Below are 25,719 nucleotides of genomic sequence, written 5' to 3'. Positions count from 1 at the left end.
TTCCTGGGTGCAGTTCAAACTTTCTGTAACATTCTTTAAACCCCCAAAGAGTCTGGGAGTTGAGAGGTTTCCCATCACATACCCCAGTATTGCAGTTAAGAGCCTTATTATAGGGCAGTACCTCGCTGGGAAATTGCTATCATAGGCAAGGAGCTGAAGAGACTGAGATTTTGGATGAGGCAACAACGTAGAGAGTCCAGCTCCTCTGTGGACTCCCCATCTGAGAAGACTAGCACCGCAGACTGCAACTGGCTGGGTGAGGAGACCGAGAAAAGTAGCCAGGGTGGGAAAAATACAGAATGGGGACAAAGACAAGTTGCAAAGTACAGGGGCAGGAGGAGGTCAGGTTTCGGGGGAACAGGGGCAGAAGGGCCTGTGGCCACTAGAGGACATTCTCCTCCAGAGTCTCGAATGGAACCCAAGATTCCCAAGTCTCACCATTCCTCTGCTGTCAGCAAATACATGTGAAACCACTGGCACAGTGTGTCTCATTCCCCTCTAGTGCCAGCCCACATGCAGGATAGCCACCTCTGCTATTACTACCCTATTATTGCTATCAGTTACTCTATTAGCTCAGAGGTCTGTGTGAGGATCTAAAGGTTCCAACCCTGCTGATAAAGCATGTGGGTATCACTCTGATGCCACATGATGGATTGTTTTTTGGTTTTTCAATTTGCTGTTTTAAAAACCCAGAACATTATGCACAAAAACTCCACTAAAGGAATATTAAAGTTAAAAAGTTGAGCACTCAAAAGTTCAGAAGTGCCAGAATTAAGGTTGCCTGTACAACCTAAATTCGGTCCCCTTGCGCATATGTGTCTTTAATTACATGATCACATACTGATTTTCCCACAGGACCGTTTCATTCAGTGTACAAGATGGAAGGTTCTCAATTAATGAGCAGCTATTCAATATTTTCTTCTCTTTGTTCAATGTGTGACCCTAAGTCTTATTAACTGCACACTATTCAAACCCTGCTCTGAAGACAGAATTATTAATGTCCGCATTGACTTTTCTCTGATTCTCATCACTATAACAAGTGCTTCACAAACATTAATTGATTTATTTTCACACTACCCCTGTGAGATGAGTGGGTATTATTATCCCCATTATACATATTGGGGAACTGAGGCAGAGAGCAATTAAGGTCACAAGAGTCCACTAACTTTGGGTAGTCAATTTGATGTGCATAGGACCTGATTTTTCAGAGTATTTAGCATTATACAGCACTTTATATGTTCAAAGCACAGCTCTGATCAAATCTGACCTCAGAGTCTTAAGGCAGACATCCATAACAACATAAGAATGGCCATACTGGGTCAGACCAATGTCCATCTACCACAGTATCCTGTCTTCCAACAATGGCCAATGCCAGGTGCTTCAAAGGAATTAATAGAACAAGTAATCATCAGACAGCAATCCCTGCCTATCCTGGCTAATAGCCATTGATGGACCTATCTTCCAGGAACTTATCTAGTTCTTTTTTGAATTCTGTTATAGTCTTGGCCTTCACAACATCCTCTGGCAAGGAGTTTCACAGGTTCACTGTATGTTGTGTGAAGAAATACTTCCTTTTGTTCATTTTAAACTTCCTGCCTATTAATTTCATTTGGTGACCCCTAGTTCTTGCGTTATGAGGAGTAAATAACACTTCTTTCTTTATTTTCTCCACACGTCATAATTTTATAGACCTCTATCATATCCCCCCCCCTAGTCATTTCTTTTCCAAGCTAAATCCCAGTCTTATTAATCTCTCCTCATATGGAAGCTGTTCCATACTCCTAATCATTTTAGTTGCCCTTTTCTGTAACTTTTTCAATTTCAATATATCTTTTTTGAGATGGGGCCATCAGATTTGCACACACAGTATTCAAGATGTGAGCATACCATGGATTTATAAAGAAATCACAGTACATTTTCTGTCTTATCTATCCCTTTCCTAATGATTCCCAATATTCTGTTACCTTTTTTGACTGCCGCTGCACACTGAGTGGATGTTTTCAGAAAATTATCCACAGTGACTCCAAGATCTCTTTCTTGAATGGTAACAGCTAATTTAGACCCCATCACTTTATATGTATAGTTGGGATTCTGTTTTACAATGTGCATTACTTTGCATTTATCAACACTGAATTTATCTGCCATGTTGTTGCCCAGTCACTCAGGTTTGTGAGATCCCTTTTGTAAGTCTTTGTAGCCTGCTGTGGATTTAACCGTCTTGAGTAGTTTTGTATAATCTGCAAATTTTGCCACCTCACTGTTTACACCTTTTTCCAGATTATTTATAAATATATTGAACAGGACCTAGTCCCAGTACAGACCCTTGGGGGACACCACTATTTACGTCTCTCATTCTGACACTGACCATTTATTCCTACCCTTTGTTTCCTATCTTTTAACCAGTTACGATCCAGGAGAGGACCTTCCCTCTTATCCCACGACCTCTTATTTTACTTAAGAGCCTTTGGTGAGGGACGCTGTCAAAGGCTTTCTGAAAATCTAAGTTCACTATACCAACTGGATCAGCCTTGTCCACATGCTTGTTGACCCCCCTCAAAGAATTCTAGTAGATTGGTGAGGCATGATTTCCCTTTAAAATAACCATGTTGACTTTTCTCCAACAAATCGTATTCATCTATGTGTCTGATAATTCTGTTCTTTACTATACTTTCAAAAATTTACCTGGTGTTGAAGTTAGGCTTACTGGCCTGTAATTGCCAGGATTGCCTCTGAAGTCTTTTATAAATTGGTGTTACATTAGCTATCTTCCAGTCATCAGGTACAGAAGCTGATTTAAATGATAGGTTACATACCACAGTTAGTAGTTCTGCAATTTCACATTTGAGTTCCTTCAGAACTCTTGGGTGAATACCATCTGGTCCTGGTGACTTATTCCTGTTTAATTTATCAATTTGTTCCAAAACCTCCTCTAATGACACCTCATTCTGGGACACTATCTCAGATTTGTTACCTAAAAAGAATAGCTCAGGTTTGGGAATCTCTCTCACATCCTCAGCCATGAAGACCAATGCAAAAAAAATCATTTAATTTCTCTGCAATAGCCTTATCTTCCTTGAGTGCTCCTTTAGCATCTCCCTCATCCAGTGACGCCACTGGTTGTTTAGAAGGCTTCCTGCTTCTGATGTACTTAAAACATTTTTGTTGTTACTTTTTGAGTCTTCGGCTAGCTGTTCTTCAAATTCTTTTTTGGCCTTCCTAATTATATTTTTACACTTCACTTGCCAGAGTTTATGCTCCTTTCTATTTTCCTCAATAGGATTTAAATTCCACTTTTCAAAGGATGCTTTTTTGCCTCTAATGGCTACTTTTACTTTGTTGTTTAGCCATGGTGGCATTTTTTTGGTCCTCTTACTATGTTTTTTAATTTCGGGGGTATATTTAAATTGAGCCTCTATTATGGTGTCTTTAAAAAGTTTCCATGCAGCTTACAGGGATTTCACTTTTGGGTACTGTACCTTTTAATTTGTGTTTAACTAACTTCCTCATTTTTGTGTAGTTCCCCTTTCTGAAATTAAATGTTACCATGGTGGGCTGCTTTGGTGTTTTCCCCCAACAGGGATGTTACATTGTATTATGTTATGGTCACTATTATCAAGCGATCCAGCCATATTCACCTCTTGGATCCAATCCTGTGCTCCACTTAGGACTAAATCAAGAATTGCCTCTCCTCTTATGGATTCCAGGAGTAGCTGCTCCAAGAAGCAGTCATATGTGTTAAGAAACTTTATCTCTGCATCCCATCCTGAGGTGACATGTACCCAGTCAATATGGGGTAGCTGAATTCCCCCATTATTACTGAGTTTTTTATTTTTATAGGTTCTGTAATCAACCTGAGCATTTCACAGTCACTATCAACCATTCTGGTCAGGTGGTCAGTAGTATATCCCTACTGCTATATTCTTATTATTCAAGCATGGAATTACTATCCATAGAGATTCTATTGCATAGTTTGGTTCATTTAACATTTTTATTTCATTTGACTCTATGCTTTTTTTCACATATAGTGCCACTCCTCCACTAGTATGACCTATTCTATCCTTTTGTACCTGATATTACTGTGTCCCATTGATTATCCTCATTCCACCAAGTTTCCGTGAAGCCTACTATATCAATATCCTCATTTAATACTAGGCATTCAAATTCACCCATCTTAGTATTTAGACTCTAGCATTTGTATGCAAGCACTTTTTAAAAATTGTCACTTTTTAGTTGTCTGCCATTGTGTGATGTAATTGAATGGAACTCTTTTTCATTTGACTGTTTCTCATCAGATCCCTACCTAACTTTTATTGTCTTCCATCCTCTCCTCCTTCCTAGGATATAGAGAATCTCCATTAATAAATCCTCCCCAAGGGATGTCTCTGTCCGAAACTCATGCTCCTCTGCATTTGTCGGCTTTCCCCCAGCCCTTAGTTTAAAAACCGCTCTACGTGCTAGCAATCCGGTTCCATTTTGGCTTAGATGGAGGCCATCCTTCCTGTATAGGTTCCCCCTTTCCCAAAAGATTTCCCAGTTCCTAATAAATCTAAACCATTCCTCCCTATAAAATGAGGAACACATATTTAGTGACCCCTTGTGAAAAGTTTGGTCTAAGTGACTTACCCAGCATCAAAAAGGAACTCTGTGGCAGAAGCAAGGATAGAATCCAATCAAGGATGGCATTCAACTGCCTTAATCAGGAGACCATTCCTTCTCTTTCTGCAGTTCTCTGCCTCATTCATTACATACCTTCCAACTTCTGCAACAAATGAGGCAGGAGCCCTACAGACAACAGTTTACTACACAGTCCTGATTCACCCCCAGAGCACCAACCATCCTGTGCCCTGAATGAAATTGGCATCCTGTGGAAAAAATACTATGCATTCGTATAATTGAAGACTGTATCATAATCCATATGAACAAGGGGGCCAAAACTGAGGTTTGATAGGCAACCTTAATTCTGGCATTTCTTAAATTTTGCGTGGTTGACTTTCCACCCTTAATGTTCCTTTCATATAATTTTTGTGTGTAATTTACATCCTACAAAAAGCAACTTTTCTACACTCAGTTTTGAGACAAGCATATAAAGAGACAATTTCTCTGGAGGGATATTCACAAATCCTGCTGTACCTGGAAAGTCTCGAATGAGTCTCTTCTATGTAGAATAAAACATGTTTATCATAACAGGTTCATTTCTTAATGCAGCACAGTCAGAGGATTTTTGCTATATAACATTTTAGTCTTTATGATTCAAGGAGACAATGTTCTCTGGAAAACAGGATATGGGTAATTAAACAGGTGAGACAAAGCACTTTACTCAGTGATGTGGATTTTCACAGAAGCAGTTGGGGTAAAACATATACAATCCACACCCTCCAGTCTAAAGCAGGGATACATTCAAATCATAGGAGATTACTACTCCGTATTTCAAATACACCTTAATTAGCTACATGAAGCCTATTTGGTAATCAAGTAGAAGACCCTGTGAAGTGAAGTAATTAATTTTCCTGATAAGAAGGGAAACTGAAAACTAAATTTGTGTAAGTTCTTTACACATCATATGAGCTCCTGACTATTAAATGTGGATACAGCGATCAGACAATGCCCCAAACTAACAGCCCTGGAGATTGAAATCCCATTTATTGACAAGACAGATACAGTACGGACAGTGCCAGAGTAAGCCTCCCCACTCTACCTTACCAGTGTGGCTCTATTCAGGAGAGAGGAGAAATCTGCTCCACACTCAATTCAACCCTTAATTTCTCTGACAGCAAGGCAGTCATTTAGTGTCAGTGGTGGCTGTGTTTCTGTGACGTGGACACCTGTCCACAGACAGCTGAGCTCCAATCACTAAGCACATTTCACAAAGGCCTCTCAACAGCTATTATATGGTAACAACATTCAGTCACGACCAAACGGTTAGATCTGAACAAGTGATCCAAAATCAGAGATGAAAGGCTACATCCAGTGGGTCAGAGATAGAAGTGGAGCGTGTTGTATGCATCCTACACATAAGTATTGAAAAGTGTATGCGCACACACATGCTGCTGCACAAAATCTGTCAATTAAAAATGCATCCCTAAACATTAGCTGATCTGTCAAATAAAGAGAAAGCATCCACCTGTGAGCAGTTGATCAAAAGAGAAGAAAAAGGACTGAAAAGTAATGGGTCCCAAATTGTGGTCCATTTGCTGGTGGTCCATGGACACCTGACTGGTCATGTAGTGATACTTCCTCGGCCTGTTTTCCTAACATTACTTTCCCATATAAGCCATTGCTGTACTTGCCCCAGGCCTGTTATTCTATTGCCAGTGGACTGGGAAGTAGTTTTTGCAATTGTAACTGGAAGGGGAAATGCCCCATGAGAAGATCGTGGTCCACCTCTCAGAGAAAGTCTGAGAACCCTGCTTCAAAAAATAAAAACCCAACCCATCTCAGAAAAGACCATAAAACTGGGATCTCTTCATACAGATAGGAACCAGAGTAGAATATGTACTGAAGCCAGATAGCAACAGTCTCCTTGACAGCACCAGAAGCTGAAATCATTCAAAGACTCCCCAAGCCTGGTACAGTGATGATGCCTGCTAAATTGGAGTGTCCCTGCTTTCTCTTGGCAACGAACTCACCTTGGCATATTCAGAGAACTCATCCTCTCTGACTCTGCTGACAGAAAGAAACTCAAACTCCACATAATGCACTTTGAGGAAGAGTTCTCTATGCTGTGTGTGTGAAGTTAATAGCCAAAATTAATTCTTACATCTGCCCTTTTGTCCTTGGGGTCTGCTGCTGTCACTGTGGCCCTGACAATGTAATGAGCCAGGCAGATGTAGGGGACTAGCACCTTACTGTCTGTCTGACTGGAGCCCCTCAACTTTTTGAATCTTCCTCTTCTAGAAGGTGACCAAATGGATGTTCCTTTCTGATGGGCAACCAGACATGTGACATTACAGTGTCGATGAAGCTAATTTAGTGTCGTCAAGGCATTCATTGTATTTGGCTGTCTGTGGTGATAAAGTGCCATGGTTTTTATTTTTTTCTTAGATAATATTTTCACATGATACACGAGATAACCAGGACTTCTCGGTAGCCTGCCAAATTTCCAGCCTGGAATGTGCTCTGTTTTCTATTGAAATCTAAGCCTATGACAGAAAATCTTTCATTCTAAACCTTAATATTTCCACTGAAAACCATTTGATAGCCTTTCAAATTCAAGAAGTTAGAAGAACAGAGGGCTTAATTCTCCCCTTATCTACACCTCTCCCAAGTTGCCTTCTTGTTCTCCAGAACCTTACCTTTTATTTAAAAATCAAGTAAGTCTTTACACATCTCATGATTGCAAATATAACTTTCAGAATGTGACCCAAATTTAACCATAACAGTGATGCCTGCCTGAGTTTTCAATGAACATAAAATAATCACTCCAAGAGATATTAACTGACTCTGTTCATCTCAATGAAGTGTTAATGCCCCAATGATGTTAATTTAAATGTCAACATTGTTGTCTATTTCACTACTGAGCAAAGCCTGAAGAAAGGAGAGAGATGATATTGTGAAAATCTGCACAATCTACTGTGAGTGACATTTCATTTTGGTGCCCCACGAGGATGAAACTTGGGAGATATTGCCACTTATTTTCCCCCCATAATCAAGAAGGAGACAAACCTAAGTACCTTAGCAGAACACAGCAGGGCATCTGAGCTCTAGCAAGGGGAAACCAAGCCCAAGGACCCCAGCAGAGTCCATGGATACATACAAACGCCACTGAGGGACAGCCAAGCAGAGCAGAACATGCATAATCATATTTTGAGCATCTGCACATTTTACTGTGAGTAGCATCTCAGCTTGACGTTTAAAAAGATGCATAATATTTTATAAGTGTATACAGCTTTGTGGGCAGAGCTTGGATGAGTACCGCAACCTTTCTTCTCTGCTCAATTCAACCCCTGGTCCCAAGGTTTAATTCGGATTTCAGATTATATGGTGGCAGATCACAAAGCAACTTATGAAACTTATGAACTTATGAAATCAGTTACCATGATTGTGTGCACACACACAAACATACACAGAGTAACCAATTCTACAAGCAGTGATCAGAATTCCTCTCAGTGGCTTACCAAATGTATAGTGATTCCAGGCTCCAAGTTTGTGGAAGATGGCTGTGCTACACTCTGTATGTTTATAGTCTTTTTATTTAAATGGCATTTGGACTGTTTCTAAGCAGCTGTGACATGGTTTATGTTGAAAAAGTGCAGACCCTACTTCTACAACATAAACACACACTTTTCTTCACACGAAAGCTGCATAAGCCATGATTAGCAGAACACATCTTCTCTATTCTGTGGTGCAAAAAATAATAAATACAATCACATTGTACAGAGAGGCAGCAATGACTAATGGTTGAAGCACAGGACTGGGGGTTAGTACTCATTGTTCCAAATCAGAGCAAATGATTATGGTGGGTTATACACTTTAAAAAATATGGAATTTATACAGGAAGGGCTTACAGAAATTTTAACCTTGCTTATTCTATCTGAAACTGCTCAAACATGAATTAATAAAATAAATAAATAAATAAATAAAATAATACACTAATTGATTAATCTTCACATCATCTCTGTGAGGAAGAGAAGTACTAATATCCCACCTTTTAGAGAAGGGATAATAAAGACACAGAGAGGTAAAATAACTTACCTAAGGTGACAGAGCAAACCAGGAACACAGTTGGGACTAGAACCAACTAGACCATGTTGAAAGTTAGGTTTTTTGCCTATTCTTGAGATTTCCTCTTTGCCCCTAAACCACATGAGGTCTCCACTTCCGTACAATCCCAGATGCTATGTCAATAATCTACAGACTAGTTTTGTCTCAGCGGCTACTCGCTTATCCCACCATCTCCAAGGAAAGTACATTGTACCAGTAGGCAATAACTATCATGCTGCAGAAGGCAATGGAGGAAAAGAAAAAGAGAAGGGTGGACTAAGGAAAGAAAACGCCATTCAGAAAGTTAGATGGGTCTGGTTTTTTTTTAACCAGGATCAAGTATTTAAATCTTGTAAATTTCATTTGCGTCAGCTAATCAGATATACTTGAAAACACAGTGGATTAAAAAGGCATATTAAAATACATGGATTCTCTCTAGGTACATGTTTATGTACATGGGATATACAATGCACTGCATTGCAAGGGCACACAAACTTTGTGACACTGAGGGCAGCTCTGACAATCAGAACAGACCTGGTTAAACGGATCAGATTGTAGATGTCCATATCTGTAATGTAGAGAAGCAATCCATGCAGACAATAAGACTAACCATGCAATATCCTCCTTCCAGATGTGAATGGCATGCAGATCAGGAAGGAAGCAATGCATGTTAGGACTTGTCCTCAATATGAGGGCAGCCCACAGAAAGAAGTGTTTGCATAACTCCACAGGCCTCACTTTTTGTACCCCTGTTGTGTGCACGGCCTATGGAATATATATTTTATAACTTTAAAAGCAGTTATACACACCTTCATATCCTCCAGAAGAGCTTGAGGATCCTCAATGCCTTCTGGAACACACTTCTTGTTCTCTGGGAGAGATTCAAGCTTTTCTACTAGGGCTTTCAAACCTTTCAGTTCAAACTCTGTGAGATGAGTCCATTTGGTTGAGACTTCTGTAGCTGGCGACCCTGTGGGTGTTTTGGGATAGTCCGTAGGGGTTGTTGACTTTACACTGTCATCTGACTCATTGGACAAAGTTCTTTTGAGGTACCTCATTACTGTGGCTTTCTGTTTTTTCCCTGCAACCTCCTTCCCTTCAGAGTGTGTGCTGTTGGGTGAGGAGGAGCCATCAGCCAAAGACTTTGTGTTCTTATCCAAATGGTCTTCCTTCTCCTCCCGGGTATGAGCATCACAAGATTCTTCATCCATGTCTAACCAGGAGTCTGATGAAAAGCTGTCTATGCTGGGTTTTCTTGTTGCATCTGAAAGACAAAAAAGAAAATTAAATCTTTATCCTACAGAATTTATAGTTTAAACAGTCCTCTTGTCAAGACTACCTATCACCTGATTGGACTGGCACATGATAGTGCCTGATAACTCTTACACACATTTAGGAAGTGAGTTTTATTCAGATAATCTAAAACCGATTTTGCTGGATTTCGTTAACACCTATTTCACGCAAATGACTGAGCAGCTTAAGAACAATATGGCTTTTTCAAAAAGTTTAAATCCCCAAACTCCCTCAGTTAAGGGTAGAAAAGTTCACAATTCATATATTTGAGATGTAGCATTAATTTTCCAGAAAAAACAGGTGAGATCAGACTTGAGATTCTTCATATTTCTAAGACAGAAACACAAGCAGGGGAAGAAAAAAACCTTAAAAAGCATATCACCATTCTTTCAGGCAGTCTTTATAGATCACAAAGAAGCAAAAACTGTTTTTTTTTTCCTTTGCAGGTCATCAATAGAATGAACAAAGACTTGATTTTATATGGTATCTGTCATCCAATGACCTTAAAACACTGCAAGAATACTCATTACCTGAATGAAGTGACTGACCCAGTGTCACACAACTGTACAACTACTACTATTATGAATATAGCCCAATGCATGCTGGTTGCTTTACAGATACATAGAAGGACAAGGGGCTGAATGTTCAAAAGGAGTTAGCTCCTTTTTGAGCACTCAACCCAAGGTCCCTGTCCCTGAAGAATTTATATTCTTAGATCTAGTCTACAGTAGGCTTTTCCCCTGAAAATGCCGACTGTTGCGGATCCCAGGGCAGCCCCAAGGATGACAGCATGGCAAGAAGGGTGCTGGACATGGCTTCCAAAGCCTTTTAACTGCAGTATTGTTTATACCTGCTTTTCTGTTTTGTTTCCCCGTCAGTACTACCAGCAGAGCTGAACTGGTGTTAATAACAATGGGAATTTCTAGTTAAAAATGCTAGTGTAGGCAGCATCCAACAAAGTCAATGGGACTTTTGACGCTGACTTCAATGGGAGTAGGATCAAGTCCTAGATACAGATTATATGCGAAAAAAGGAGAAGGGATATAGCAATAAACAAGTGAAGGGTTTTCAAGCTTTTTTCTGCAACCACAAGGGCTAAAGGGTTTTTTTTCCGATGAAAGCTGAGATTCTCACAGTATGTCACGGCTCTGGGAGCTGGGACCCTAGACATGTGTCTACTATGCTTATGCCTTAGTGAGCAGTGTTATTCAGCATCTCCCCACATCCCCACCTTGTGCAACTCTCAATGAAGCTGAAGGGTTGCAGATCAACTCTCTGTGTTGCCCTGTTCCACTTCTCTAGCCTGTTTTACAGCTGGTGCAGGGGGAATTTCCTCAGCAGTTCTCCCTACTCCTGAGGCTGTCTGGCTTCTTGTCTTTGGGCTCTTTTTGCCCTGTGACCTCCCATTAGAGTTTTTTTTCCCCATTCTCCTGGGCATAAACTCGGAGACTTGAAAAGGGGTGATTTACAAAGATGAGGAGCAGGACTCAGTGTCCCACTTATGCTGAGGCCCCTCGTGCTGTCTGCCTCAGAGAGAATGAGGAAGAGAGAAAGGGGCAGGACGCTGCAACCAGAGACTGGCCATTATGGGATGCAGTAAGAGTCGAGAGCTGGACTTTTATGCCAACACGTCCCACTAGTTATGGTGTGCTGGGGCCTGTCTCCAGGCTTGTCTCTATTTTTCACAAGTTTTACACTAGTGCAAGCCCCCAGTGTAGATATACTCAACTGGTGTAGAGCAAGCCCCAACCTGCCCAGATATAGCACATGTGCAGTGGGGTTTGCACTGGTGCAGCTGGGGAGGGACGGGGAAAGGAAATTAAGATTATGTGTTAAACAAAGGGTTAACTCCCAACTGGGAGTTTTCTATTCCCTTCCGGAGTATGTTAATTTGTTCCATTTTTTTGTTTATAAAATCTTCCTAAAGAAAAAGACCCTGCTGACTACAATTGTGGTTTCTTCTGCTTAGTCATTCCACCAGCCGTCACTGCATTATAATTATTTTTAAAGGCTGTGTTCTAGTCCAAGCCCCCACCTGGCATAAACAGTTTGAAGAAGAGATCTAACATGGGTTTGGCCCATCCCCACTGCCACTTTAAAACCATGTTACCAGGAACATTGTTTAAATGGCTCCACACAAATGCAGATGAGGCCTAATTGAGTCTTTTAAAATATTTAAATGCTTTCTACTGTGCTTACTTTTTAAAGCAATCTATGAAATAAAAAAGTGGTGTCTCTCAACATCATGAGCATGCGTGAACCTCTGTGAATTGGGGTCACTGCTTCATATGGCACACCAGGGTTTGTGCCAATCAAGAACACTGCAGCATACAAACTTTACTTTTGTATCATCACATAATATCTTGCGATTCTTTGGCTACCCCAAGCCCTAGGATCACCCACTGTGTCTCTCCCTCTTACCACAATCCAAAGCATTTCCAAAAAGGATAGGGGGAAAAACTCTCACAAATATAACAATTCTGGATATGGAGAACGAAGAGACTCAGTGGTGTTGTAATCCAGAAAAAGAAAGGGCGATCGGTTTTAGCACAGGACAAAGAGATAGGAACTCCCAATTTCTTAAGCAATGACACCCTGTATGGCCTTGGGCAAATAATAATCACTCTCCCTCAGTTTGTCCTTCTGTACAACAGAAATGATAATACATAGTTACCTTCTTCAATAGAGGATTAAGTTCCTAACTTTCCCTTCAGCAGAACAGTGTGTTCAATATAGACTCTGCTGCTGCAATGGGAATCACCATTTACAGGTCCAAAACCTGGCACTTTGGCCTGTCAGCAAGTAGCGAATGAGTTCTTTATATTATTTGCAAAGGAAATTATGGCATTGAGGAACCTGATCACATGGAATTTCCCAAATAAAAATCACTTAACATAATCCATACATTCTCTATCAATGGGAAATCCACTATACTGTGTGAAGGAAAAAAGGAATGGTTCCTCCACCAGTCCATATGGCATCTCGCTATAATCTTAAAAACTACAGGATACGGACAGAGCATCTTGCGACTAACACCGCATTTTCTCCCTATTACTCTTTGTCAGTTTAATCTCAAGATTCACATCTCACTGAAGGACACGTTTAGGTCATCTGCTGTTGAAAACATCTAGCATAGACTCAACAATAAGAGTAAGAATCCTGTAGGACTTTTCACCTCGGAGCAGCACATGTTAAAATCTAGTAGGAAATTCACATATAGAGCGCCCTTTTTGATTCCAACTGGCAGGACGAATGTCGGAGAGATAAAAAGAATAAGATTCAGTGCTTTTATAGGAGCCTGTGATTGCTGTAATGCCATCACTTCCACTGAGCTCCTGCCCTCCTATGGAACAGATCAGAGAAATAATAGTCTCTCACATGCTAATCAGGATCTTAATTTAAGAAAGCTATTGTCTAGAAACTCATTCTGGGACTGAGGAAGGAGAGAGGAAGCATGGCCTCCATTTCCATCCCATTTAAAGTGTAGATGTTTTCCACACAGGAAGTAGAATACTGGGACAAGTTTTCAGCCTGGCCGATACTGGGCCTCTGATTTTGTGCCTGCAATTTTGCAGGTGCAAATAATTGCAAACTGAAAAAAGGCACACTTGTTTTGGAATAAGACTGTCCACATGGGGAGTTATACTGGTATAACTCTATTGGTATACTCACGCTGGTCAATTTCCTCATGTAGACCAGCTCTTAGTTTCAGATCTACCTCTGAATTTGGCCATCTTAATCTCAAAGTATAAATACCATGTAATAAATCCACAAATGTAATCACGGGAAGTGTACACCAATCCCACGTTCCATAGATTGGAACATTACTCGAAAGATCCCTATCACCAAACTGTGAGTGAGACAGGGAGTCAGCAAAATCTAGGAGAACACCTGAATAGCTGACTTGAAATGGAGCAATATTAACAGGAATTGGCATATGAGGATGTATTCTGGAGAAGCTGTTTGTTGACACCATCAATTATAGGTTTTTGAGCAGCTCATTCTGGAAAATACCAGACAGAGTGAACTGCTTTCTAGGTAGCCCTATCCAAAAAAGGACCTAAAATTTTCCTGAGTCAGAATGCAGTTACCTGGGATGGAATTTGTTCAGGACACTGAAATTAACTCCCTTTTTTGTATGAAAAGTGCCATGAGATCATTCACACAAGTGATCAGGTCTTTGGTTTTCTGTGTCTTCCAGAGATGATACCTATCAGCAGTAAAGAGATGTCTATAATCACTACTGACTCAAAGAGAAGTGTCTAGCTAGTTCCAGACACCACTTCCTATAGCACTGTTTTCTCTTTGGAGATTCTTCCTCCAAGTGCTAGCCATGTTTATCTCTTCTTAGCTTGTGAGACCCAATGAGAACCCTGTTTGCAGCAAAACAGAAGCAGAATAAAAGAGCATGTCAAGAGTGAAATACAGCAAGCTATAAGGGTCAAAAAGGCATGGTTAAGAAGTAGAAATCCAACACAAACCATATCAGGGAAAAAATATGGTGGAAAAAGAGGAAATGTGAAGAAGTAAATAGCTACAAACATTAAGACTAATCACAAGAAATTATTGAATAAGAATGCATGGGACAAGATGCTTTCCCCAAGACCAAGGAGTGAAGAGGACAATTAAAGCTAACAAAGTTGTTGCAGATAAATAAATACCTTACTATGGATGATGACAGGGAAATCCTTCCTCAAAGGAGCACCTCTTATGGGAAATCAAGACATGGTATTAACAGAGAGAGAAAAGAAGAGAGGAGGAAGCAATTTGAGGACCTCAAGAGTCCTGAAGGAAGTTTAAAAAAGTCAAAGGAGCAGAATTTTTGACAACATTTAATCCACTGAATCCTCTACATTTAACAGCTGTGCCTGAACATTATGGACCCGTTCAAAAAAAAAAAAAAAAAAAAGGAAGAAATCGCTATAGGTGATTCAACAATTACAGACCAGGGATCTTCACCTCAGTACAGGAAGCAAAGAGAGAGTATAATTAAAAGCAGGACAGAGAAATATCTGAAGTAGTACAAATGATAGGGACAAAGAAGCACAGCTCCTTTTGAAAGAAATCATACCTCTCTGTTCTATTAGAGTTCTTTGAGAAAACCAGAAAAATACCAAAAATGATAGAGATGATATAATAAATTTGGCCTTTTGAACAGCATTTAGTAAGGTCCCTCACATCTATATGATCAGTTAAATGGTACGGTCCTGCCAGGGAATAAAAAATAGATTATGATAAAAATGTATAAATAAACGTCTTTTTCTTAGAATAGAGAGAAGATCCTAGGAATCAATGCCAGAAATCAGCAGTGGAACTGACACTGTTTAGTATGCTAATGAAATGAAGTTTAAGGTGGCAGCCAGATGATAAAATATGCTGTACACTGAGACTGTTTAACTGAATAAAAACTACATGTCCGTCCAAGACAGCAAGGTTGGATCAAGATCCTAACATGTTTGAAGTCTGGTGGTATTAACATAACACACTAAGTGCCTATGATTAGGCCTCCCTCCAGTGCCTGCTCTGTGATTTTGCTGCTGAAGGTCCCAGGTTCTATCCCTGCTAATGAACTGTAGTGGGTATCACTACATTAGGATCTGGAGTTTTGGTTCAGTTTCCATTTCTAGCAAGATGGTAGGGAAGAGAAATGTGTGATTCTTCGAGGGACTAATCAAACTGGGGAACGGGCTCTTCATTAGCTGCTTCTACCAATCTGCAAATGAAGAGCAGAGAAGTAGAGAGAGAATCAGTACCTTCAGTCCTGCTCTGAGGAGTACCCCTAAAATAATAAAGAAGCCTTCACAAACCTGCAACAACAATCTAGTGTACAAAATTCAAGAGGAACCCTTCAATAACAACTCATGGACAACCACACACACACATTTAACAACACTACCATAACAAGCCAGTGGACAGCTCCAGCAAAGACCTACAATAACAAACCCCTGAGTGCATGATGGAGGTAATGAAACAAATTCACGCTTCCAACAGGTTACTGAAAACCAGGGAGAGTTAGATTAAAAACAGGATTTGGAAACTTATTTTAAAAATATTTGAGAAACCTTGGAAGCCATGACACAGGAATAAGGAGCCTTCCTTACAAACAACCTCCATTCTCATTCACCAGGTCAATAGCCAAGGAAGGAGATAACGTGTCTCACTGGGGGGTTTGCCATGAGTGCAGGTTCCCTCCCACAACACTGAGAGAAAGAAGGCATGCCTCATGCCAGCTCGCTGCAATTCAGGCTTCCAAACTGCCCCACACTTAACACAGGTTCCTCCTTCCTGCCAGGCTTATGCTGCCATGGCAGAGCCCCAACGTGGATAAAAGGGTGTCTGTTGACCCTACACAATATGATGGTCACACAGCGCAGAGGGCTGGCATTCTTCCTCTTCTCAGGGAGATATAGAATTTTGCTCTTTAGATCCAAGTATTTCTATAGGTAGCGTTCTTCAAAGCACCTCTGACTTGCATCATCTACCTATTATCCTAATTGCTCAAACTATTATTGCCCTTAGGACTTCTTTTTTCTGGGAATTTTTCCCTCGAGGGCTCTAAGTGCTATTTCCAGTTCAAACATCAGAGAAGCAGCATGTCTCTCAAAATTGGGGGTAAGTCTGGAGGAAAACTGGGACACAGATGGCTGCTCCCTTCATCCCACCTATGCACTGACTCCTACTCTAACACCCTAAACTCCCCATTTCTACCTCCTTCCCCACAATGAATAGTCTCTTTCCATTCTGTAGCAGGCAATCCAATATTCTGGATCCAAAATATGATTTTCAGCTTAAGTAATTTAGTGCTGATGCAAAGGGCTGGACTGACAGCCCTGCCTCAAAACATTCTCTTTGCATCCACATATTTCATACAGTATTGGCAGTGGCAGTCCAAGGTTCTCCATGCTGCCTCAATTCTGACCTACGAGCACTATCGGTAGAGCTGAGAAGACAGTTTAATCTCCATGGCCCATTAGTCCACTGATTCAACCTATTGAGATTGCCAACGCGCGGCCTAATTGGTGCCAATTGTGTTTTTACATGATTTGGATGCCTCACCACTAGGAACTGAACTGAGACACATGCCACATGGGTGACCAAATCACCATCAGTCACTACTAAGCTGACCTGGATTCACCCTGGTGATTTGGATGGGGAAGGTTCTATATCTCATGTTCAATCTCCTGAGCCATCCCATTTCCATGTACCTCATTCATTTTGAAATGTGTTGATTTCCCCGTACACTTTAATGACCCTCCAACCCCTGCCGCTGTGTCAGGAAGGTCCTCTTTGGAGCACAGCATCTCTCGCAGCAGCATTCTGACAATGACTTTCCAGGGGATACAGGGACAGACGGTCTTCTCAGTGGTTCTTTAAAGAACTCCTTTTCCCAGAACAAAACCAACCGGAAGTGAGAAATTACTTAACACGCAGCACGGTATGCTTTGGAAGTTCCTGACTTATCAATCCTTCAGAGGAAGAGTTTGATGGCCCACAGAGGGTCTGCAGAATGTGACCTTCCATCCATATAGATATGCTGAGATCTGCAGGGATCTCAGAGTAGCTCTGCAGACAGTCAGTTTCTCCATGCTACTCCCTGGCAGCACAGCTCACTAAAGAGCAATGCTTGCCATCCATGCAGCCCCTCTGACTGAAATGTCATGGTGCATTAGGTGGCCATTTCTGTCCAAACTGCTGGCCATTCTCTCCAAAACATCTGGTGCTCCTAAACATGTGCTATTCACAATGATGGCCATCTATGGGAGTGGGGAAAAGGGGGAGATGGAGATACTTTAGTTCCTCTCTCCACTTCCAGATGCACCAGCCTGATCTAGCTGATACTTGTGCTATTTTTAGCCCTCCTGTGCCTAAAAGCAAAATGATATGGTCCAGTGGTCCTTTGGAAATAAAATAAATAAAGCTGATAGGCAAGACTAGAACTCAGGCTGTAATGCTTACTCCAAGCTCATGTCAGTGCCAGCTCTTGATGCTTTCCCACTTTGGCCACATCCATCCATTTCTGCCACAGTTCACTTTCAGCTATTGTTTTAAAGGTTTCTTTGACCTTCCTGCATCTAAGTTATTGATAATGTAGGTCTGTTTGGTTTTTAAATAAACTAGTCACCAGTTTGGAAGAAATAAAACCAGAGAATTAAAAAAAGAATGAAAAAAGAAGCCAGCTTTAATGGCTGCTTGTAATGCTCTTTGTAGATGAAAAGTGCTATAGAAGCGCTAACTATCCAACCTAACAGAGCACATTTGCAATGCAGACGTTTTTGGCTGCTAAGGTAATATGCCAAATGCAACAGTAAATCCTCAACTGTTTGGCAGATCATCTCAACACAAACATTACTGAAACCAAGACATAAATAAAGAAATCTGAAATTATTTTTCTGAGACCCATTTGCCAAGGAAATGCTCAATAAATATAATTCAAGGAAGGGTGAGGTTCAGTGAAATGCTTGAGCTTCAAATAAATCCTCTCCATCCGCAAATAATGAAATAATTCATTAGGATCTCTATATTTCTCCAATTTAATTACAATCCGCTTTGCAGAAGCCAAAGCAATGACTAGCCTGAGGTGCCAGCATCCATTCTGAATATGCACTCAAAGGATTCACTCACCAATTAACATTGATTCTTTCTGGTATTCTTTGCTGAGGTGGCTGTGCTGGGTCACACAGGACACGTATCTCTCCAGAACATACCAGCACATTTCATAGTAGAAAGGATAACGGAATTTGGCATGCACCTGAAAGCAAGATTGAGACTGTCAATCCATGTGAAAGGGAGACAAGTTTGCAGCACAAGGGCCAGTCATCATTCTCATCATGTTATCAAGAGCACAAACGGTATGCGGGAGGGGGGAGGGGAAAGAGGGTGGGAGCCGAGTGAGATGTATGCCTTCAGCATACGAAATGAGGAGACTGCCTGCCTGCCTGCTATGATAGCATCGTTTCTTGGTTCACTAATTTGTACCCTCTTGGGTTGGTTGGAGAGGAGGGGGGTTGTGTTCTTGTGAAATCATGAAACTGATGCATGGCCCCCTAAGGTATTATTTATCTATTGTATAAACATAGGGTGGTCACATACAGATGTTAGTCACTAGAATTCAAGTTAAAATAAATGTGGGTTCTTTTGATTTCCTACAAAATATTCCATGATTTGTCAAAACAAGACTATTACCTACAAAGAGCCAAGCAGGAAACTTGATTCTTGTCAACTCAGGTCTTTACAATACCACAATTTGCTTAAACAATGGAACAAAAAGAAAATTTTGATTGTTGGTATATCGCATTCAAACATGAAATACAAAAGAAAGGCCATTACATTTTGTTCTACTCTTAATATTTTGGTAGTCAATTAACTTTTGCCCTGAATCAAACAGAGAAATGGGATTCTACCAAAATGTTCCCTTCCTTTTATCTCCCAGTCTTGCCATTTTCATATTAGAAGCTGATATTTATTTCATGTTTAAAAGAAAAAGAAACTGCCCCCCCCACACACACACAATTTTCAACGAATGGGAGATCTTTGTGCTAAGGAAGAAACTGTGGCGCTTTCAATTTGGGAATACATATGCTGTGTTTGAATACGTATGTACATTTGCTATGCTTTTTTTTTGTTTGTTTTTGTTTTAAATGGATGCCATATACCTTGCATGCACAGGTACTTACACTGAACAGTTCTTACTCCTTGCAGGCACTGAATTTGCATTTTGTGGGCTGGATAAAATTTTGCTTGCATACACCACATCAGGATTATGTGAACTGCTCTTAACACATTCTATGCAGTTTAACTTCTCATCTAACCAACAGGTCTAACACGTCTCCCCACCTTTAACGAAAACTGCATTGCACCAGAAAGGATCATTATCACAGGCAGTCCATTTTCTTTAAATTTGGGAGTCTAAACAGAATGACTAAATACAGCATCTGGAAACTCAAACTAGCACTTGGCTGTGCAAAACAAGCATTTACACACCTGCCTCGTGATCTGAGCATCCGCCCGTGGGATTTAGATATTCTGCTAGAATGTCCACATTTGAAAATTGTGCCCAGAGTGGATAGTCAAAAAACCTTGCATCTGCTCCCATGGTAGGGGAAATGGAAACACTTTCATCAGTAAAATGACATTAAGGAAACTAAGTGCATTGCAAGGTAGTGTATAAGTAATCCAAAGTGTTTAACAGAGCTGAGACCTCAAACTCGGCACAAATGTAGCTGGCAAATCTGAACCCAGATGCTGTCACATGTTGCTGAGGGAGATGCAGCTGATTGCTGCTGCATCATTCCAAACACTCCCTATGTTGTGTGTTATACAGCACTGTACTTCTAAAAAGAACAAAACCTAGATGCGAGAACAACATTCAACCCCAGGGCAGTATAGTATTGGAGAATTCTTTTTTATTTTGGTTTGGTTACATGTCAGAAAGAAGAGATCATGTCACTTATCACTATTACAGAACACAAGGGAAATTAGCCATGCTAAAATATATGCTAATAAAGGAACTCAAATTTTTCCAAGAGAGCACTGCAGGAAACAAAATTTGCAAAGAATTGACTTACAAACAGGAAGCCGCCTTCCACCCCTCAGCCTTCAAAAGGTTTTCAGCCACATGCCTGGGAATATTAAAGACATCATTGCTCAACATTTGTTGACAGATTCTGAGCTTCACCAAATTTAGTTGTTACCAATGTTAATTCAATGTGAAAGACAAGGCAGTAATGCATGCAGTGCTCCCATTATGTATATCAATCTTTAATATTCAATTTGAGTTCCTAATTGCCTCACTATCAATGTTCCAACCCACAGCAAATCCCTCCATGCCTCTGTAATTCGCTTTTGCCTGAGATGGCTCTGCTTTATAAACCTTCAGAAGTAAGAGCTACCATATGTAGTAAAAGATACTGTGCAAAGACATACAGCACCTTTTGCTGTAGAAGTAAATCTAAGATTGACAGTGGTTTAAATATCTCTTAAATGTGCTTTATTCAAAAGCATAAATGAGTACAACATTTATGACCTTCCTAGATATTTATTAGTTTTAATGCATGTGAATTGTATGATGTACATGCCCATACCTTTTCCCATTGTATATCCATAGGTCAAATGAACTTTTAAAAAAATAATTATGAAGCCAAAAGTTATCTGTGATCAGTTTACAATTTACTATCTAACGTATCTTCTGCCAAGGGACTAAATCCTGCACCAGCAGGGGGATATACTAGATAATCTAATAGGCATTTTCCAGCTCTAACTTCTATGATTAATAATTTATAATCCACTGAATACATTTTAATTATTCCTGTACAGTGAAAAAAATCCTCTCTGGAATATGATGGTTTCTACAGTTCAAAGTGAAATTATTTTAGAGACATACAAAAAACAAAGCACGTATGAGGCATGTTCTCCCATAGAAAGTAGTAGTCTATGTCCATTAAAAAATCATTATGCATTTAATCAGTTTCATCACGATATTTTTTAAACATTTTTTTAAAATTCATTTGGGAAAAAAATTAATCTATCAATTTTAAATGTTAACTTTAGGTTCCAGAAAACAGAATCAGTAGCAAATACCATCATCTGTGAGTGACCACCTTACGTATATGTTTTAGATGCTTGTATCCTCATACAGGTTCAAATACATTAATGTGGCTAAATCTAGATCAGCTGAGAATAGTTTAATATTTCTTCTTCGGTAATACCGAAGCCATAACACCTCTATGCCAAAATGATGAATCTTTGCATGGCAGTCTGCTTTGCAGTTACCCAAGCTGGTCTAGAAGAGAGCTAAACAGCTTGGCCTATTTGACTAGCTGTTAATTGGCCTCTAGGAAAGCCAGACTGCAAAATGAAAATCTCTACAAACTGCAAGGCTCGAGAATAATTGTTTATCTCAATTGCACATTAGAAGCTGTTTCCAACAATAGACGTTTTTTATTACTCCTTAAAAACTATTCTAAATGGCTATAACCCTCTTAAAAAGTCTCCCAGGGATATGAGAAATTAAGACAGAATAAGCATGACAAGTGTACAAGCTAGGGGGTTTTATTGGGCTCTAAATCAGTATTACCATTTCAGCCATGTATTATCCTTGTCTTAGCTGCTAAGACAATAACAACTGCACCTAGCATAAAAATGGCTTTGAATACCAGCAATCAAAGATGATTAAGCATTATACAGCAGGTTTAAACACAGTGAAACCTCCATAAAATTGCTCTGTACAAAATGAAGTGGGGAAACACACCCAGATTACACTTTGATTTGAGTGTGGCAATTACTTTGTGAATCACATCATGTAATTTACTTCTGTGTTACACACAATGGAAAGATCAATACTCAGGAGAAACCCATCTGCAGTCTGTTCACTGGCGAACTCGCTTTCAAGTACATTACACACGATCTGGATATATCACTCAGTGAAGATTATTCAAATAAAGAAGAAAATACAATATTTGTTCCACAAAGTAAACTGAAAAGTGCATTCTGTTTGTTTTGAAAACATTATTCTTAAGACAGTATTCTATAATGATTTCAGTATTTTTTTAATCACCATTCTACAAAAAAACATGTATTTTTATTTTCTGTCACATTTTATTGCAGGTCACTTTATGAGTGTAGGGTTGCATACACACCTTTATTATTATTATAGGGTTACTTGTGAGCATTGGATTGTTTACATGTCTTTGTTATTGTAGGGTTGCTCAGGAGTGCTGAATTGAGTACAATACATTGCTATCACATAGCGCATGTGAGTGCTGAGTTTGTTGCTGTAGGGTTGTTTGACTTCCAGGTCATTGACATTTTTTTTTTTTTAAAAAAGCACTGAAACATTTGTTTGGGGGGATAAAGAATTACATGTACTTTGCAGAAATGATCTTAGACAAGACCTACATGATTAAAAGGTCAAAACATGGGCTTCCAATCTTGAAAACGTCCTTTTCCAAACCACTATTTAGGGAAGATTTTCAAAGGTAATGATGGCAGCTAGGTGCCCAACTTCTCAGTGCAAGTTAGCTGCCTAACTTCCCCTTGTGACTTGTGTACTCCCTTCGTATAATGCTGATGAACATCCGAAAAGACAAGAGCACCCTACTTGTCATGGACGGAAGAGTCTGATTTTCAGAGATGCTGAGCAGCCACAGCTCTGACTGAAGTCTATAGGAGCTGTGGGTGCTCAACTCCCCATGGAAATGATGCTCTGACTCCTCTGTTGCTGCAGAATTATTATCTGTCTCCTCTCAATAGTCTCCATGGCCTTCTATGGAATTCATTCACACTCCGTTTCTGGTTTCAATCTTTCCTCCATAGCGCCTCTTCTTGCCCTTGTCACCACCACTGTTGACAGCAATACTATCCTCATCACCCAAGCGTAACAGATTCTCTCCTCTCGCTTACGTCCAGGGTCCAATATACCCTGCCAATTCTTCCACTACAATCTCTCTAAAATCCTTGCTTTCTGCTCTATCCCTAATACCTTTCTCCAGCCCTTGTTCACCTCTGGCTTTGACTATGACAACCTCCTTCTCTGTGGCCTCCCTGCAACATCTCTTACCACCCCCTTTGGTTTACTCTAAATCAGTGGTTCCCAACCTGTGGCCTGCAGGATCTTTCAAAGTGGGCCACTGCTCCCCTTCCACTTGCCTAAGGACCCAGGTGGAACATGTTGCTGCAGGGCTACAAGACCAGTGCAGGCTCCTTGTGCACCCAACGGGACGAGAGATCAGCGCTTTCCTCCCCTGGCTCCAGCAGGGAGCACGGCAAAGTGCTCCGCCTGGGTCCCTAGGCGTTGGAGTTCCTGCTGGAGCCAGAGGGAAGGGAGCACTGATCTCCCCTCCCCCTGTCTGCAGAAGGGAGCCACTGCCTAGGGACCCAGGGCTACAGGACGCATGCGGTTTCCATGCTGCAGCCAGGGGGACGGGAGATCAGCAAGGAGGCTGCCTCCTCTCTGAACTCCTTCCATCTGGCAGCAGTAGGGGGAGGGGTGTAGGAGGCGGATCAGCCAGGACCCACCATGCTTGAGGAGAGGGGCAGGATTCTAAAACTCAGTGCCTTCCGGTTTGGCCTGCACTTAGCAGGCCACTCACTGTGACTTAGCTGCCAGTTCATGTGCTTCAGTGTAGTGACAGTAACTCATTTACACTAGTGCTTTGTCTGTGAGCGTGACGTACTGAGAGTAAATTTGTAGGTGTAACTTTGTAACTGTTTTTAACAGGTTTTTTTTTTAATTTGCTTTGCACTAAATATTTACTTTATATGTGCACTGATTTGCAGTGCTTAATGGTGTACACGTCAATACATTTTTTATGAGTTGATAAGACTGGTGGCCTTTCAGGGTTGTAAAAATGATATTTGTGGCCCTCAAGCCAAAAAGGTTGGGAACCACTGCTCTAAATGCTGTTGCTAAGATCACCTCCCCCTCCTGTCACTCACCTGTACGAATCCTTTTGCTGCCTTTCACATCAAGTTCATGCTTCTCGTGATCCCAGTCAAGGCCACGCACAATTACACGGCTACCCCTCTGGAACTTTTCACTCTTGCCTTTGTCTCTGTTCTTGATTCCTCCTACACCACTCTCACCCCCTTCCTTTTGCCCAGATCTCCCTTTTAACTGCCCCTTTCTGCCATGCCACCTCTCCCACTGAGAATTCCTTCCGCCTTCCTATGCGCCAAACAGATTCTCTCTCTCCATTCAAATCCCTCCAGGAAACCAGTAACTTCTACCAATGCTTAGCAATACAAGACCTATCAGCCTTTGTTCCCAGGAAAGTAACAGAATAGCCTCCTGGTGTCAAAACACTGGAATGAGAGAGGCTGCACTGGAAAAAGGCTTTCTGTGCTGGTGAGGAAAGGGTGTTGAGTCACTAAGCAAAATGTGCACGATTCAAGCCAAAGTCCTCACCCCACATATTGTGTGTCTCTGAACTGCCCCGAGGGGCAGGGACCATGCCCTCTTGTAGGAATTAACAGCACTGAGAACACTGCTAGTGCTTGATAGATTAGATTATTAAATAGGCCTTGTCTATATGGGAAAGTTTTACTAGTCTCTCTCTCTCTCTCATACACACCCCTCTCAGTGTAGACACTTATTCTAGTAGAAGAATGGCTTTTTTCAGTTCATCTTAAATCCCTTCCCATGTGATATAAGCTAAAATATAAAAAACTAATCTTACACTGGACTGAGAGTGTCCACACAGGGGGTTATACCAGTATACATGTATCGGTTTACATTCACTCTTTAGCTTATTCTGGTATAACACTCCCACCTAGACAAGGCCTTTGTCGGTGCCAAGCTTTCAATCTGGCCAGTCCTAAAAGGCATACTGTACGTGAACTTACATAAACTGATGGTTGAATATCTGCAGTACAATACTGTGGCGGGGTAAAAAAAAACACACGGGGCAATTAAAACAGAATGACATTTCTTTGAGATTTTTATCAATCTTATTTTATCTAGCTACAAAATAATTATAGCTATTAAGCAACTGGGATCCTAACCAAAGGTCCAATTCTCACCATCCAAGCATAGCACCCACACAGTCTGTGATCTGATAGCACCCACACAGTCCATGATCTGATACCCTCCCCATTATGTGGCCAGATGTGCAGACTCAATCCCCTCCCACAAATCCCCAAATTTTCCCATGAACTAGTGTAGAGCTGCTGTGGAAGAAAGCTCTTCAGAGCGCAAACAATAAGTAATGTAGTTCTCTTGCGCAGCTTTTG

At 40.7% G+C, this 25,719-nt stretch overlaps 1 protein-coding gene across 1 annotated transcript in view; it reads right to left on the bottom strand.

Moving 5' to 3' along the window:
- The window catches only part of KDM2B (lysine demethylase 2B), a 159,331-nt gene that overhangs the window by 54,631 nt on the left and 78,981 nt on the right, over positions 1-25,719 (bottom strand). Inside the window, exons 10-11 of the mRNA XM_067539606.1 lie at positions 18,616-18,742; positions 9,510-9,964 (exon numbers count right to left, since the gene is read on the bottom strand). Coding sequence (XP_067395707.1) covers positions 9,510-9,964; positions 18,616-18,742 — 582 coding nt within the window. The remainder of the gene's footprint in view (positions 1-9,509; positions 9,965-18,615; positions 18,743-25,719) is intronic.

Source organism: Emydura macquarii, unplaced genomic scaffold (assembly GCF_026122565.2).
Source record: "Emydura macquarii macquarii isolate MOO-44397 ecotype Brisbane River unplaced genomic scaffold, CSIRO-AGI_Emac_v2 contig_554, whole genome shotgun sequence".
In the NCBI taxonomy this organism is placed as follows: domain Eukaryota; kingdom Metazoa; phylum Chordata; order Testudines; family Chelidae; genus Emydura; species Emydura macquarii.
Note: the sequence above shows the minus strand (reverse complement) of the source record. Positions and strands in the feature narration are given on the sequence as shown.